General features: G+C 35.2%; 1 protein-coding gene across 4 annotated transcripts in view; it reads left to right on the top strand.

The window, feature by feature from the left end:
- ADK (adenosine kinase) overlaps nt 1-18,682 on the top strand; it is a 269,976-nt gene that overhangs the window by 63,896 nt on the left and 187,398 nt on the right. For all 4 annotated transcript variants that reach the window (XM_085229904.1, XM_085229903.1, XM_085229901.1 and 1 more), the window contains one exon: nt 12,068-12,146. In XM_085229904.1, coding sequence (XP_085086030.1) covers nt 12,068-12,146 — 79 coding nt within the window. The remainder of the gene's footprint in view (nt 1-12,067; nt 12,147-18,682) is intronic.

Here is an 18,682-nt window from a genome sequence, read left to right as displayed (position 1 = left end):
AATAAATTAAAGAGTTCATTGTGATATCAAACTATTTATTAAAATTGAAACCTCTATTATTAAATTTATCATTTCATGGTGACTCTTACAATATGCCGACTTAGAATGTAGATTTTTAGGAATTGAATTAGTCTTGCAGGGATTGAATTAGAAAATATGAAATAGCATTTAATTCTTGGTCTTAATGTATCTTAGTAGAAATTTTGTAATCTTAGTCAAAGAATTACATGGCATACAAAAAGAAAAAAACAAAACAAGAAAAAGTACCCATCTGCACTTTTTTTTTTTTTTCAAATTGCTTCTGTTCAGTTTGTTTTTTGATTGAATATATTTCTATTTCTCCTATTTGGTGTATGATACCAGCAGAAGAAACAGAAAAGAACTACTCATATTTGAAGTATAAAGCTGAAACTTTAATCTTCTCACTAGAACTGGTTGGTCATTCCTACCTGAAATGTCAGGATGAACAGCCTTGTTTGCAGTCCCCTTTTTTCACTTCTGTGATGGAAGGATTTTTGGCATGGTCTTTCTATACTGCTGCTGTTTTTACAATCCAATGAGTGTGCAGTTAAATTGGCCACGACTTCTACATCTTCCTGGTTATTGCAGGTATTTGCAATCTTTGTAATCAATCAGCAGCTTTTCCTCTGTCTTGAAGCAGAGAAATGATGATTTGGTATGCTTGTTACGGGCTAAGAATTGATAGCCTACATGATTCAATTCTAAGGGATGACCAAATGATCTTCAACTGAATTAGTACAATGTTCACTCAGTTAATCTTTGAGAATGTTTTACTAATTGCTAACTGCTCTTGATTATAAGAGAAATGTGTTTTCCTTGATCTAAGTGACTGATCTACAGTGGCAGACCTCATTCAGAAGAGATGGTTTTGATGGCTTTGGTGCTTCGTTATAGTTGTCAGGTTTCTTGAACAGCTGGGTACTTGTAATCTTCTGAGAGATTAAGATTTAATTTGATTACATATGAAATTATAATGTTGGTTAGTAGTGTCACAGCTTAAAAGCATGTAGTTGGATTTCGTATTTCCCTAATTTACTTGTGTGAATGGCACATGAGAAAATGCCAGAAATACTTTTTAAGTCAAGATGAGTTTACATTACCTGTGTTGTATGCTAGGTCAGTGATCTTATTGAAGTAGGAAATGCCTACTGATCTGTGAAGAAAATATTGATATCAGATTAATGGCTGCTAAGTGATCATTAAGTGCCAGGTGCTTATGCACTGGTGCTTCGTTCCAGTAACTTTCCAGACATAGATACAAAACCTCAGTGCTTTGTTTCGTCTGGGTTCCCGCTTTTCCATCTCCGTATATTTTGGTACTTCATAAACATGAAGTAATACATTTTTGCAGGGTTGAAGGTAAGAAAAATTTCTTTTCCTTTTATTCCATCCCTCTTGGGAGGGAAGATATAGTCTTTTATACACAATTATTTTGAACTGCTCCTTTTTAGGAATGTTGTTCCACGAGAGCTGGTGTGGTTCTGTGAAACTTAACAGCTGAACACAAGCTTCTTAATAACAACGTGGAGACTATAATGCAGGGTATCACTAAATATGCTTTGTGCTGTTCGTAGTGGCAGAGTACACACAGACGGGGGAGGTTAAAATGAGCGGTTAATCAGAGGGAGACTTTGTGTTGTGTTTGGGTCAAATGTTTGGGTTGTTTCTTTCAGGCCTTGAATTATTATTCTGCCATGGAGTTAGTCTTTCAGTGCTGCTTGGAACATTGCTTTTGAAATGTTTTATGTAGTACTATTCCCCTGCAGCTTTTTTGTAACTTGTGATTTTTTTATCTTTTTTTTTTTTCTTCCCTGTTCATTGCATATGCTAATTCTTCTCCAAAAGGTGACCCTCTGAGATTGTGCCTATGGAGTGAAGAGCTGGGCTGAATTGTCATAGGCTGTAGGATGAGTTATTTTTAGCGGTTGGCATTTCAGGCTGGAACACTTCATTCTGTCGTGCTTGTTAATGAGTCATCTGGAGAAAATGGGCTTCTTGCTTTCTGAGCGGGTCTGTAGCAAATAATAATAGGCTAATCTCTGCAGGAGATATTCTGTCAAGTAACTAAGGCTTCAACTGGAAAATATGTTGAAATGGAGACTTATCACCTCCCTGTAAGAATAAGCACGCAGTTATTATGATTATTATTTTATTTTGAAGTATATAAAAAATCACAAATAGTGGAATACTGATAAAGAGCCTAGTAATGGTGTAAGAGTAAACCATTTTTGAGAAAAAAGGTTAATTGAAGATGGTCACTTTTTACAGAGGGAGAGGAATTACCTGCTTGCTTTTTAATTCAAAACCCTATTTCCTGAAATCTGAACATATTATCAATTTGATTCTAACTATATAAAACCTTATATAGGGTTTGTGTACTTGAGAGAACCTCAAAATCAATATTCAATGTAGTTCTAATGTATTCAATGTATTTCTAAACATTATCCTGTCTTTTTGTTTAGCTTTCTGCTGATGAATATGTAATATGGATTTTTTCCTTTGCACATTTGATAGTCTCTCCCTTGATGATGACCTATTCTCTCCAAATATGAAGATCTTGTGTTGATACAACACAGGTTTTGTTTCATAGGTGAAAATACCACCATTCCGCTAGAAAGCTTAATGTAGTTAAGGGCATCTGATCCAAGTTATTCATTCAGTTGATTCATTTTTTTCTCCCCTCTTGAAATGGCAGAATTCAATAGTGCAGGTGATTCATTTGAAAGAAGGCTACATAAAGATATAAACCAAGGAAACCAAATGGCATAAAAGAGATAATATTATGAACAGCTACAGCATCGTGTTATCTTACTACTTTTGGCACCTCTATTGCTACTTACAGTCAGCGTGTTTACCTTCTTTTGTTTACACATCTTTTTTTAGTGTATGAAGAGAACTTTGTTTTGTTGGCAATGATTAGAATAATTTCTTCCCTTCATTGATAATTTAGCTGTTTGAGTTTTATGTTTTCAATTACCAACTGTATCAATTATTGAGATTAGATAACCTTTTTATCTTTTTCAGAGAGATGTTGTTGCATTATTAGTACCTCTTGAGCTTTCAGCCCACACTGGTTTTAACTCATCTTTATCATGTTGCTGTGATCACTGTACAAAATGTTTAACCAATTAAGTTTAATTATTTTCATATTATTGAAGTTGATACTAAATGACCCACGAGCCATGGAGTGGGTTAGTCAAGATAAATATTTTGCATTTCAGAAATGTGTATACATGGTAGGCAACAATGTTGTGGTAGGAACACTTGAGATACCTTTAAGTAAGCTGGCAGAAGTATCACAGCGTGGAACTCAGCGTGGGGAAATTGCACCCGGTGTTTTAGTAGAAAGAGTTACCCCTTCTGAACTCCAGGCTGCTGTGGCTAGACTGCCTCCAGACTTTGGTCTTGTTTGCTTATAGCTGCTTTGAGTGCACACACTGATGCTCCTTTAATTGCCTCCACAGCAGGCAATTTATATGTGTTCCTGGGTAGCAGTCTGTTCTACATGTCCAGTTGTCAGATGTCATTCCACCAGCGTAAGTTCTTTTTGCTTATAGGAGAGCCAGGAGGTTTTTGTATTCTCTGAAAGTGAAAGCAAACATATTCCCACTTCACTCCTTACTGTTACTCCAATCGTTTAGTTCCTTTCTAAATCTCCGCTGGTGCTGAGTGTGTAAGATGTTGTCAATAAACAGTTGATTCCTTCTCTAGTGCCTTCTAATGAAAATAAAGGTTTGGACATGTGATTATTTGCTTATCAAAAGCTTACAAAAAGGAAATGTGTTTGGGAGTGTATGTACTTGCGATAATAAGCATTGCCTGTGGTTTTGCATTAGAGAAATTCATGTTATTTCTCACGGTCAGTTGGTGACTGTCTTAAGTAGTATTCTAGGCAGAGCTGCACTGAGAAACAGGAAGGTCGAAGAGAATTGAAATAGAAGTCTTACTTGGAATTTACTGTTGCTTGTGTTGGAAGTAGAGTTTTCTGCACATATCTTCTCACTTGTTCCTGAGGATAATTACTATAGTTCGCTGCGTGCTAATAGCTTATAGTGAACCTATACTTTTCTCTTGAACCACTGAAATATTCTGATGCATTTTTAATGTTTTGGTGATTTAAATATACTGATTGAGTAACTAATTGAAAGTAATTTAAAATAGCGCTTGGAGTGAAGAAAAAAGATATTTTAGCACTGTAGCTTAATTGACGTGAACCATTTATGTTGTAAGCATAAAATTGATTTAGATTGTGGTTAGCAACTTTCACTATTGTTTTGAACTTTGTGTTAGTAGAAAGACAATGTTACTCAGATAAATACTTAATCTGATGGATGTATGGAAGCAATTACTTTCTGAAAAGTGCTGTCTGTGAATCTTTGATATTTTATTGACTCAGAGTTAGAATCATACCCTGCAACTTGGTTAACTTTCTTTCCATTTTGATGTATTTATAGATAAAAGTACAAATTACAAAGTTGCTGCAGTGCTGCAGTAAAATATTTTTCTGCTAAGTGTGTGAACACGTTTCTTTTTTTGTCGGCTCTCTATAGGCAGCTTAGTATGATTTGCACTGCAGCTTTAGATAATCTAAATTGTAGCAAAGATAAGGTTTAAGATCTCTTGTTTGATGACTGAATGCTTTTAATATTAAAATATTCATGGCAAATATTCTTTTAAGTTAAACAAATTTTCACTTTGATGTGAGCTGGAGTAAGTTGATGCTTGTGAAACAGTTTTTCAATTAGCATTCACTAAAGATTTATTGACAGTTAACACCTGGTCTCTACAGAGCCAAATGGAAAGTATCTACTGCAGTCTCTTGTGATTATTGCATAATTAGGATTATGTTCTTTAATTTGCTTTTAATTTTGTAAATGTAGTCTTATTTTAAAAAAACATTTTTAATCATCTTCCAGGATATTTACTGTGGGATGTGTGAAGTTATTGATATTAAAAGAATTAAGGTATAGTACTTTCAATAAATGACTTGCCCTTCCATTGGTTTGTAGAAAAATTAGGGCGCAAGGCACTTACGAGTAGGTCTCAGAGGGCATGTATTCTCTTACAACTTCTAGGAAGCAATGAGAAAGTGACCCCCCAAAAAATATTCCAAGCATTAAGTATCTCTCAAAAATATATAGAGAACATCCGGGCCAAGCAGAAATACTTATTTAATAGAACCAAAAAAATAACAAAAGAATTGAACTTGTTCCTTAACGCTCAGAACATAACTTAGTGCTTCCAAGGATGAAGGAGGTAGATGCTTTCCCTAGCCTGCGATGTCTTCTCATCCTCACTACTCAGATATAAGGGCAATGAGCTATTTCTGGCTATAGTCATTGTCACAGTACTACAGTGTGAATCTGTGGGTGAATTGGCAAGATTTTTTTGATCTTAGCCAATCACTTAGGAGATATTTCAAGAAGACAGTACAGAGGCAAAGTATTATCTTCTACTCCATTATTGAATTGATGGAAATTCTCTGATAGTATTTCTGATTAGCTGTCTTCAGGTTGAAGCTTTCCTTTAAGTGCTTTGATTAGAGGTTTAATGGGGAGCAAGTTTTGTCAATACTCCTTGACCTCTTATAGTAATTGTACATAATAGGCGTGTTTTAAGGTTTGTGAATGTGTTCTGTGTAAATGTATTTGTGGCATTCACCAATGGTTAGAAATTCAATCTTTTAATAATGTAGAGTTATGGTTATTCTTTCTGTTTTGCTACAGTGCTTCAAAATATCAGCTTGCCTTGTGTTGGCTGATGGTTGTGACTGCAGTCATCTACATTTTTTCAGATATTGTAGAGGGGGAAGATATCCAGATAATCTGGAATAAGAGGAGCTTTTCACGAACACTTGCATAAATTTGCCTGAGTTTTTGCTGAGAAACAGAAGAAAAAAAAAAAAATTACTTTGAGAAATGTCCTTAAATCACGATCCTTAAGAGCTGATGTTTTAACCTTACGTTTGAATGACTGTTACTTTTTCCATCTTGTTTCAATATGCCTAAATGCAAACACATGTGGAAAATGTTCTTTTGGCTTTTATCAAACTGACATTTAAGTGCATTTTTTTCAACCTCGCTAACATTTGTGGTAAAATATTTCAAAGCTATGAATCCTGCAATTTGCCTATGCATTTTTTTCTTCTTTCATATATTAACATTTGGTACTCATAATCCTAACCTGGTTGGAATTACTGGCTTTTTTCATTTGCTGTTTGTTTGGATGAGGTGATTAGGAAAATACTTCATGTGAAATTCTAGTTTGCAATAGTAAATACTTCTATGAAGAGTCACTGTTTTCTGAGCTTTTGTAAATAGAAGAAAAAAATATGACAATCTGCTACATTTGATTGTAGCCGTTCTAACACATTTAGCTTTCCGTTGTGTTATATGTCCATGTTGCTAACCTGTCTCCAATACTTCCTTTTTAGCATGTTTTATTCTTCCCCTCTATTCCCCTACCCATTCCTGAACTCTTTAATTCTGTGCCAAGCTAATAAGTAGAAGAACTAGCTCTGGGTAAAGTCAGTCATTGCCAAGCAGCTGTTACAAAGTTTTCTCATGTACCTCTGTGATTGTACCTCATTTCTCAAAGGCAATACTTTGGCTCTTTCAGGACCAATTTTAAGCCAGAACAACCAATTATATCTGCATCTCAATCTTAACTGGCTTTATGTAAAAGACTAGGGATGAAGTAAGTCATATATAAAATTGTTTTTATAGGATTCAAACTTTGAACATTGTGTTGTACGACTTAGAGAAATTAGGTACGATCTTTCAAGTACGAATTACTTTTCTTTTTACCCGCAGCATTTGCCCCAAAGTTCTGTTTTCAAAACGAATACCTCTTCCTTAAATCACAATGAAGTTTCACTTAGGATCTAGTGATGAGGGCTTCAGTGGGGGGCAGGCTGCTTTTCCCCCGGTCTGCCCCATCAGCCTGAGAGTGGGGGCTGCCTGTGGTGGGCTAATGCAGGCCTTGGCCCAGGCAAGGCAGTGTGGAAGGTGACAGACGACAGGCTTGTCCAGATGTATGCAAACTGCCTCAGCATGCCTTTCAAGGCAGTCAGGTTGCAGGTTTGGTGTTGTTTAGGTTTCAGTTGATTTATTACTTGAAGGCTTTCTTAAAAAATGGCAATGATATTTGGAACTTCTGATGTAGTTCTACTGGTTTGCTTCTTTTTATTTTTTTTTTTTTGGTATTCTAAAAGCAGATTGTATAACATGATATAATTCATCTTTAATTTATGAAGTGATTTCATAGACATTCTGTCACAGATTACTTAATGTGAAGATATAAGTAGATTAAAAAAAGCAATTAAAAGGATCAAGCATCTAATTGTTGGTGTATTAGTCTGGTTCTCCTCACAGCTGAACACTTGAGTTGCAGCCATATTTTAATACGACCTTCTTGCAACTAAAAATAAATATCTGGGAAATGTGTCAGAATTCACCATTAATTATGGTTTTTAATTAAAATCTAATTAAAATCCACCCAATAGCTTGAGAGCATAACAAATGCTAGTCTACCTTCCTCTCTAGGGCTACTAACAAAGCTTGCCTCCGTGGCTCCAACTTACCTCCACTTACATGCAACTTGCAGCCTTTACTTGATTACTTAAGAGATTTTCATCTTAACATTTTTCAATATTTTTATAATACCAAACAAAAATGTACAACGTACTGGAGGTATTGGACTATCATTATTCAAAATAAGCAATTTTTTTTTCTTATGATCAGGTTATCTGGCATACAGAAGCAAAATGGGCAAGAATTATTTTTATTTCTTCTTATCTAGCTGGCTTTGGCAGCTGAATTTTTTTCTTCTTTTTTTCCACAAACTGTATCTTCCTGCTGATGAATGCCACTGAGCACTTTTTAGGTAATAAGCAGATATATCAAAAGATATCCAGGGCAGCATACCCTAGTGAAAAACACGAGGTTGTGTTTCTATACTTCTTGCAGGTAACTAGCTCCTGACATATATATCAGAAGCAGTTTTCTCCCAAAGCTCTGACAGTTAAATTCAGTAATTCTATTACCATTTTAGTCTTCAGAAAGCATTCCTTTGTAGTCCAGTATAATTGGTGTCCAGGAACTTAATGGCATTACTTTCATTGCTTTAATTTACCTTGTCGTTAATCCATTTCCTTCTGTAGTCTGCATTCAGATGTAGGGAATGTTTCATGTGCTTATTTTTATTACCAATTCAGTAATGGTGTGCCCAACATGGCTATTTCTTGCCGTGTGACACAGAACAAGTTTAGAGGCCCAGCTCCAAAAAAACCTTGGACTCTGTGTGAAGCAAGCTAGAAGAGATGAGTATTGATCTGGGAGAGGATTGCTGCCGTTAGGCTGGAGAGTGCCCTCAGGAAATTACACAACCTTCCTGATGATTTCTGTAGACATTTTGGTGAAAGATGGTCTAAGGAAAGATTTAGAATAGATTTACTAATTTTCATAGAAAATGCTAGTAACTGGACATTCGGTGGTATCATGGGATAGCCGGAGAAAAGGTGTTTTTATTGGCTGATTTGTGCCCCAAGGGTGCTGTAAATCTGAACATCCTGAATGAAGGATGGTGTGTTTGATGCTGTGATGCTCTACAGGGCCGTGGAAATGAAGAGAAGCAGCTCCGACTTGGAAGGGTTGGGAAGGGGGAGAGCAGCAGAGAGCTGAGTTGCTGAGAGATAGCCACTACCCAGGTCTTTGTTGTCTGAGAGTAGTGGTGAGTTTGAGGTACTACAGGTACTGAGGTGAGGTTTTTTTTATAGGAAATAGGGCATTTTAAGAGGCTCTATGAGAAAGGATAATGAGTTTAGTAGGAAGAACCAAAGAGGTACTGATGCTCACAGTGGGTGAATGACCGACATGACTGTGAATGTGTCAGCAGTGATGGAGGTGAGAAACTGGGAGGACTGGCTGGGGGGCATCCTTAGAGCTCATTGCTTTGACCGATGTGATATGGCATCTGTTGCAGGAGTCTGTGCCTCCTAGAAAAATGCTTCCACCTCCTTTAGCATAAAGAGGTGTAACTTTTTTTTTCTTGTATAAAATAGCTGCTTCTGTTACCTTCTTACACTTATTTTTTCATAGACATGAGCTCTCTCAAAAGTGAGGTTACTGAAAAGTCTTGCCTTTCAGTATCAAACAGAATTAGGAGCCAATTGTTTTTTAAACAGAGAGGAGGAAAAAAAAAAAAGCAACTGACAAGTGCTATTGCCTCTGGTATAATTGAGTGAAGCCTTAACGTAGCCTCCTTGGCAATGGTAGAGTTGATCAAGAGTATCGTAACTGAAAACATGTACTGTTGCAAATGCAAACTTGTTTTTTGTTAAAATAGGCTGCAATGTGGTCAATGCATTAATGGAGCCAAAAATAGGGCCCTGTCTCTATGGTGCTGATGGTGGGATTTATTATTCTGTTACATAAGGTAATGGTATATTGCTAGGTCGAGGGAAAGGTCACAGATACAGCAGAGCTTTAAGAAATACTCAAAGGCCAACAAGTGTAGGACAATGAACAAAAATATTATTCAGTTTTGCTCATGAGGTAATAATTTTATTGGATTATCTGAAGTATGGTAATGCCTTACTCCTGAAGGACTCACACAAGCTCCATTAAGTATTCATGGGCCTTGGAGAAGCTTCTACAGTTGAACTTCCTTCCTCGAGAACTTTATAAAAACAAATAACATGTTTCTGAGGCATGTTGAAATGCCAAAGTCTTCTCTTTGTGGATCAGACATATAGCAGACAATGAAAAAGTCAATTTTCACATGCTTTCTGTGCCATTTACTGACATCTTGAAAAATTTGTGGTTTTTCATTTCCTTAAGATAAAAGGCTATTGGCAGTCTTAATTTTGGGATCATATTTGATAAAAGTTTATCAACCTCTTGTGGATTAAAACAACACAATTTATATTTTCCTTTTTAAGGGCAATGGAAAGTAGTGTAACAGTACCTTCCTTGCCTTTTTATTAAGTCTTGTTCTATTTTACATCATGGCCACTGAAAGGCATAGAGTTACTACATGAATTCAAAGAAAAAGGAGTTACGCCTTTTAATGTTGAGTCTGAAATAGTGAAAGAAAGTGGTCCTTGTTTGCTTGTCATGTTCTGTTAAATAAAAAATCACAAAATAATTTATTGAGTTTGTTTCTTATATAACATTGAAATCTTGACACATTTGAAAGCTACTTCTTTCCATCATTTTTTTCCAAAATTAAATGCCACCTATTTTATTCTATAGATACTCCTTCAAACTACAAAATGAATTATTTAAACACATTGTCATTTAAATTTAGAGCTTCTATTGTATGTCATCCATTACAGTATTATATTAATGTTTAACATGCTACTAAGTAATAAAGTCACTGAAACATTAGGTGCCTTTAGGTAAAGGAATTAAAATACTAATTGGAATGCTTGTTGAAAAAAGCAGAAATAGCTGTGTGATATAGGCAGCAAACACTCAAATTGGTTGAAAAGGTCAATTAAATTGAAGGAAAAATACTGCCATGGTACTGACTTGGTTCATGACGGTTTATATGTCTGTCTGCTTGAGAAGCAATTGTTATGAGATTTGTTGTTTTTATTATTTTTTCTGCAACCATTTGCTATCATTTGAGGTTTTGATTCCTTGACATAGAATTGATGGATAATTAGTAGTGTGGATAACTGTGAAAAGCATATATAGTAATTTAGATCTTGGTTCTTTCTAATTGCTGCCCATTGGTAGTTTGGTAGGGTGAGTAGCTCATTATTCAAATATTCTAAATGGAAGTTACTGTAGAAATAATAACGATCTTATGAGTAACATGAGATTGAAAACCAAAGCCTTCTAAATAAACAAGTCATTATTTAACAAATCTGTCCCAAAAGCCATTGTTCAGATGCTATAAGGAGATGTGGGCTGTGGGGAGGAGAACTAGGCTTGACAGGTAGTGTTCATTTTTTGTTGTGTCTGAGATAAAATGTCAATGTTTAAACAGAAGGTAGAATTAAATACAGTAAAATATGCTGGGATATAGTAGCTCTTCTGAGGGGACAAGCTTCATTTTTAAAGGTAAACATCTAATGTTAGTAGACCTTAAGGACAAACATGCTATTAATTAAGGTTGTCCTCAAGGTCATTTTGAACCTCAAATATGCAAATTTTTACATTAAAGCTTTTAGCTTGCCTGGAGTACTTCCTCCCAAGTCTGATGTCTTCTGAGGTTGTTAATCTTGCTATTTAATCTACTCATTTTCAAGTGTGCTTAAAGGATGAGATATTTGTACTGAATCTCTCTCCCTGCAGTCTCCACAACTCTTCTCCTTGCCGTTTCCTTTCTTGTTTTGCTTAACTTTGCTTTTCTGTAGCCTGTGACCAGTGAAAAGATTAGTTCTGTGGATGGTGATCTGTGATGCAAATGTATCCCTTGGCAAGGAGGAGTCTCTGATGTAATTTTGTTTGGGTGGTCTTAATCCTGAAGTTGCTCTGAAGTACAAGGGTAGATATTTTCCTAGAAAGTTGATATATTTTATTATAATATTCAAAACTAAAAATGTACTACAGGATGATACGAGAGAATACTGTGCTGTCATAGCAGCATGGCTTGAAGATTCGAAAGGTTGTCGTGAGATTATTTTCGTTAAGCATAGTAATAGATCAGTTCACAAAAGTCCTTCAGTTGTCAAAATGCAATATTTCATGTGAAAACGTAGATCATATCCCAGTTTTTCTTAACTAACCTTCTAGGTTGATGAGGCAGGATGAATATCTGAATGTTTTCTTTTATAAAACATTCGTGTACCAAACATATATTTTGTCAATCTTGAAAGTTCATTGCAATCATTTTTGTGTTTCAAGTAATGTGTTTCAGTTATTTACTCTGGTTAGAATTTTAAGGTGAAGCATTCAATTCAGTGTCACATGCTTCTTTGTAGTTTGGACAAATCCTACATAGATGCCCTCAGTTTGAATTCTGTAACAGATAACGTATCTGAATTTATCATTTTCAGATATCATCTCATAATATTCTTTTTCTTTTTTTTTAACAGATTTGAAGAACTTGTGAAAAAGTTCAAAGTAGAATATCATGCTGGTGGCTCTACTCAAAACTCTGTCAAAGTGGCCCAGGTTTGTTCATTCTTAAAAATAATCAATTATTAGGAGTATTGAGTTTGAATTAACTTGGTGCTCTGTATTGTGTACTGTGTCTGTAACAAGAGCTACTTAATGTCTCCATGTGATTCTGTTTCCCAGAGTATGTTTTCTGGTATGTTTTTGAAATTACCTGTTTGGAAGTTTTACTCTTTGTTTCAAACGCTTGCTGTTATGGTTATAGCTATAATGTGCCTAAAAAGGAGATGGAAGGGTTGTAAGAAATATCGAGCCAAGTTCTTCTCACAGATGAAACAACATTATAGCAAATGCCAAGGACAAGGTCCCAAACTGTAGTGAAGAATCCTCCCATGGCTGGAAAATGAAGCACAAAGAAAATGGTTAAACATGTTGCCCAGGGAAGTTTTTGAATCTCAGCGCTTGGAGATTTCAATGTGACCATCATGAGTGAACCAGATTTAAGTTTGGGGATGGCCCTGCTCTAAGTGATGGATTGGACTAAATGACCTGATAAGCTTTCTTTTAGCCTCCATCATTCTGTGATGCTAACCACATTTATTCTCTAGGAACTTGGAAGCTTGTCCATCAAAGACAAAAATGCAAGGCTTTTTTATACAAAGATATTTTCTGTCTGAATATTATGAACAATAATGATGAATTGATTTTGAGATATAGTTAGCTTTTTTGTAACTGAAACATGCCTTTTGTCACAATACTATTAAGAATATAGTTCTGCATTTATTTTTAGGTTATGTGCAACAACTAGTTCAGAGTCATGAAATTCAGTTTCTATTTCTGCGTATGGGTTGCAGAGTATTAGAAGCAAATGCACATGGTAGAATCAGAATTACAAAACTTGGACCTGTTCTTGCATGTCTCCTTGAAATTACTTACTTGACCTCAGCTAATTTATTCTAAACTATCTTTGATACCTTGCTGCCTTCTAGCATAGCTGTCAAGATATTTAATAATTACACTAATTACAATATGAAGTGCACGGAACTTTTATAATGTGAATTGGAGAAAAAAAAAAAAGACAATTCGAACAGTGAAACATAGGAGTTTCTATGTCAGTGCTCCATTTTTATGCTGGTAAGTTTTTGTCAGTGAACTTTTCTCTCTGCTTTGGCTTTGAGTTGGGACCTCATTCAGCTGCAGTTGCCATCTGGAATTGAATTTGTCTCCAGAAGGGTTGTCATCTCCTAGTTTTTGTTTCAAATAAGACTGAAACTTCAAACAGTTGTGCATGAATAACATAACATGACTAAGAGGCTTTAAAATGATGGATAGAAGGGTGAGAGAGAGAGAAAGAAAGGAATTCTGGAAATCTTAAAAGAAACTGTTATCCAGTAAGCTTTGGCAGAAGAAGAAATGTGAGGACAGGGAAAAAAAAAAACATTTAAGTGTAAACCAAAAATTGAAACCAGAAATTTTGCAGCAATATTCATTGGAATATTGGAGAGGGGATAAGTGTGTGAATAATCTTAGATCTCTATAACTTAAATATGTATTTACTCAAAGTACCAGGAGAAAGCAAAGACTCATTCAAGAAGTCCCACTACTGGTTGAGAAGTAGAGGGTTAATGAATTTTAAGTTCAGAGTGCTGAGGTAGCTGCACTCAAAGTTCATTGTAGGTTTTCTGCAAGAAGATACCCTAAGAATAAAACTCATTTACTTCTCAGCTTGTTATACCCTATAGGGATACAGTGGTAAAAATGTGCTTTAAAATAAAAAAAAAGATACAAACTCAAAATTTTGTTTGAGAGTTTATAAGTTGATGGGAATAAGGGCATATTCAAGGAATGCATCCTTGGAAAATTGACTGCGATGAAATATAATTTGAGCAGAATAGTGGGAAGTAAACAGCCTCTAAGGTCTGGCAACTGATTTTTTTGAAAGTTCACTTCAGAATGGCAATAGTGTATTATTAAGGACTGCAGTAGGAGAAGTAGAAAGTAGTTAATAAAAGGATTGGAATTAAAAAAAAAAAAAAAAAAAAAAAAACACAAGAATTTAAGAAGCAAGTAATAAATGGGGTCACTGAGTTATTTCGTCTCCTGCTTTAAGGTCAGAAAAGCAGCGCTGTGTTGAAACAAAATTACCCAAAGGCAGAATGGCAAACTTAGAATAATTAATCTCTTGAAATTGGAAAAATGAAACATTCCATAATCATGGAATCAGCTTATGTGCTGCACGATGATTGCCATCTCTGTTATATATTCTCATAGTTTTTTTTGTAAGTCAACATTTTTCTGTCATGTCTGTAAAGAGAATGAGGATAATGAATGACTCAAAGACTTTTCCTGAAAAGACTGTTCCTGAAGTGGATAGGCCGGCTTCAAAAAGTCTTAGAGATAGTGTATTTATCATGTACAGGAGATTTGAGATGGTAAGAAGATGGTAGGAATAAGAGTATTAAGAAGATAGCAGGAAGAAGCTCTGTGTTATGAAGAAAACTGGGAAGAAAATGAGACTTAAATCATGGAACATGATTTTGGGAACAAAAGATTTAAAGTGGCAATTATAGGGGAAATTAAGATGTAAGAAGCATCTGAAGAATTAACCAGTATTGCAGTCAGGCCATGAAGAGTATAATTACTTAGGTTTTTCTAGCAAGTTGACAGAAAAGAAAGATCTGAAGTGCAGCCTTGAAGGAAGAATTGGACATGTGAAATGTCTACTGTCTTGCAGTAGAACAGAAGTTGAAGGTGTAGTCTGCTGCAGAAGCAAACTATGGTTGGAGAGCACTGTGAGAATCAAAAAGCTGAATGTTCCCTGCCCAGGTGGGCATAATGTGGACATGGTGTTTCAGCAGCATCAAAGAGAAAAAAGGTCTGAATCTGCATGTGGTCTGGAAAACAAAAAGGATGATGTTGAAGATGGTTCTACTCAACTGAAGTGCTATGGAGAATGCATTTTTGCAGAAGTAATGCAGGCGCAGGGAGAAACATACGTCAGAAGGAAAACTCTGTTAAAGGAAGGAAAGGAGCCAATCAAGAATGAATCTGTTGAAAAGAAGTCCAAAGATAAATTTAAAACTGAGGGAACTGAAAATAAATGGATGAGAAATCCTGAAATATCACTAGTCTTTTTTGAGTGTATTGTGTTGTATTGTTTAAATGGTTTTATACAACTTTTTTTTTTTTTTAAATATTGCTGAAAATGATGAAAGGGAGTATCCAAAAAATGCACTAATAAAGCCACAGAGATGGGATGTTTATGTTCAGGTCTTCTGGGATGTCAGTGTTGTTTGAACACATGTTGATCTTGTAAAGAGTGAGGAAGTCAAAATTATTTTGGCTTGACCTAACTCACATTAGGAAGGAGGAGAGGAAAAAGATGTGATTGATGTGTTCCAGAAGTGGCAGCAACAGGCATAAAAATGAAAAGATAAAAGAAATTACAGTTCAGTCATTCCTTAATGAGTTTGAGTTAACAGCAAATTATGTCTAGGAAATATTAATTCATATGATGTGGGTAATACTGACAGAAAGAACTGAGGAAAATGGAAACAGAAGTGTGTGGGGGAAAAGACAAAATGGTTTGAGAGAATAGGAAATAAGTAATCAGGAAGGAGAAAAAAAAGTATAAAAAAAACCCTCAATATTGCTCTGATTGTGTGTTGCTTACTGTCCCACCCTTATTTCTTTCTTAGCATTGCTTTCTATTGTTTACTTTCATCTGTAATTAACTAAGTTCAAATGACTTCATCTGGAAAAGAGAAGCAGAACGGATTGGATACTTGTAAAGCCTTAAGGAAAAATTATATTGAAATAAATATCTTTTCTTTCAAAAGTTTAGTACTGTGTAGAAAATTGTGCCAGTAGCAATAGTATTGAATGAGGAGAGGGAAAGAGGGATAATGGTAGAGGGTTTTTCCATGTGCAGGACAATACAGAATACAGTTGGAATCCAGATCATCAATTAAAATGCAGGTAATGCATTCTGAGGCACTCTTAAGTGTGTTCGATGGGAGTTTTTGCAATCTTGACCCACTGTTTGGGAGTGTCAGTAACTTCAAACTTTCAATTATTAGACATTAAATAATCAGACATTGATCACTGAACATTGCTTGATAGTAGTTTGGAAAATTAAGACTACAGATAACAAAATAAATTGCAATAATTTCTGAAGTAGAAACTAATGTTTAACTTCTCTGTTTGTTTTGGTGATCTTTGCATTGGAATTATGCTCTTGTACCCGTACTTCGTTTTGCTTTCTGTTTAAAGTTCAAGTTATGTTGCACACTTAAGAACAGCAAGGAATGGGGATATCAAGTTGAAACTGCAACATGCTGCTACTCTGACCTTTACTTGTCTCATTAAATTTTGGCTTTATATCTAATATGATATGTGACATCTTGCTTTAATCTGAGCTCTTGCAATCCCTCCAAGTGATTGGATCCATTATATTAAATCTATAAAATATGCATACATGTAAGTGCATGCAGTTCATAAATAATGGATTGTTTTAGAGTTCTGCCAACAAACTAAACTCAGATTTGTGAATACAGTATTTTACTACTCATCAGCTTCTTTCTGTAATTTTAATTGCGACTGCGTGCCTGTCTAGCAACAGACACTGATCTGGAAAGGAAAAAATCTGAATCTTTTCATAGGGCTCCTTAATTTAAAACATTTAAAACAGATAGTTGGCTTGCGTAGACAGGACATGTATTGCTGACCACGCTGTATTTGCATGACTTTTATCATTGTTTATTCCAACTTTGGTGTGCTGAAGTTAGAACTGCAATATGATGTAGTCTTTGAAGTTTTTTATCTTTCTAGCTCAAGTACTGGATTTCAAATGTAACTTGATAGCATTTTATAACTTGGATTTTAAATAACACAGCTTTGGCAACAGTCAGAGCACGCTTTCATTCTTGTTTTTCTGAGAGTGCATATAAAGAATGTCACATTGTTCATGCTCAGAGTCGGTGCTCTTAGTTAATAGTCAGTTTCTCAATAGCTCATGTTCATTCTAACAATTCTGCTGTTACATTGGGTCTAACTTAATCATTAGGGAGAGCTGTTGTTATTTTATCACTGGTGAAGCTGGGTGAGCTTGGAAGAACATAGCTTGACACATTTCAATTTGAATTTGTAGGCCTGCCTGACAGGGGAAAGATATAACTCTTTTGGGAAGCTTTCATATAGGTACTCAGGACTTCACAATCATGTTTTTATAATACATACCTCAGCAAATAGGAAAAATCATGATGCTGAATTATGTTGAATATTTGAGTCCCACTGTTTTCTGTAGTTCGGGTAAGTATGACATTTGCTCAAGAGCTTTTAACTTTATCCCTTTTATTTATTCTTTTTACTTGATCTGTTAGTTGAAGGAGACTGAGCTTTTTATGATTCTAATAAACTGATAAGCTTGATCATTTAATTTAGAAAAAATGAACTGTTTAATAGTTCATTTATAAAACCTGACATGTGCTGAAGGTGTAGATTTTTTTAATTTTTACTAGTTGTTTTGTGAGTAATTAGCTAAACTTTATTTTTACAGTAAATGTATGTGTATATTGGATTGTTATATTTAATCCAAAAATGTAAAATTACAAATCTATGTACGAAAAATACTTGCAGACAGAAGTTTGTTTTACAAAACAATTATCTATATACATAGTGTATATACGATAGTTTATGTTTATATATCTTGAATAATACATGTATTGTGAAATATATTCGTCATCATTGAATGATGGAATCATAGAATTGTTTGAGTTGGAAGTAATCTTTACAGGTCATCTATCCCAACTCCCCTGCAGTGAACAGGGACACTACAGCTTGGTTAGGTTGCTCAGAGCCCTGTCCACCCTGACACTGACTGTCTCTTGAGTCAGGGCAGTCACTGTCTCTCTGGGCAGCCTGTTTCACTGCTTCACTGCCCTTGTTATAAAAAATAATAATAATAATAAAATCTTTTTCTATTTCTATCCAGTCTTAATCTCCCCTCTTTTAGTTAGAAGTCTTTTTTTTTTTTGACCTATAGCAGCAGACCCTGCTAAAGAGCCAGTAGTTTCATTGCAACTGCTTGGCTGCTTAAAATGAAGTTTGTGTGTATTTGCAAGGTAGTACCCTTGTCTAAATATTACTTACTGTATGTAATCTATGAAGTTCATTGCACTTTAGTTCTTCAGTGTTACATTATTTGGTGATTCTCCTAACTTTCTTATTCTATATAAATGTAATGAAATTAATCCTCTCTTTGCTTGTGAAAATTTTAGGTTGAGGTGCATAGCAGGAGGGAAGATTTTACTCCATAACAGGACTCAAGATGCATTGAATATGCATAACTGGCAGAGAAGTAGTAGAAAAGTTATCAGGGGAGGCACCCTGAGCTCTTTCCCAATTTTGAGGCTGATATAAATTGCAGGACCCATCATTATTTTATGAAACCCATCATGCTGTCAGCTAGAAATGTTCTCTGTTCTGCTTATTGTGTGCTGAAATTCACTCACGTCACAGATGCATTTCTCCAAAAACAATTTCTGGAATAGTGAGGTGTGCTCTGTGCTTTCTGAACCGTTTGGGCTAGAATC

Source organism: Meleagris gallopavo, chromosome 8, assembly GCF_905368555.1.
Source record: "Meleagris gallopavo chromosome 8, MGAL_WU_HG_1.1, whole genome shotgun sequence".
Taxonomy (NCBI): Eukaryota; Metazoa; Chordata; class Aves; order Galliformes; family Phasianidae; genus Meleagris; species Meleagris gallopavo.
This window is presented reverse-complemented; position numbering and strand designations above follow the sequence as displayed.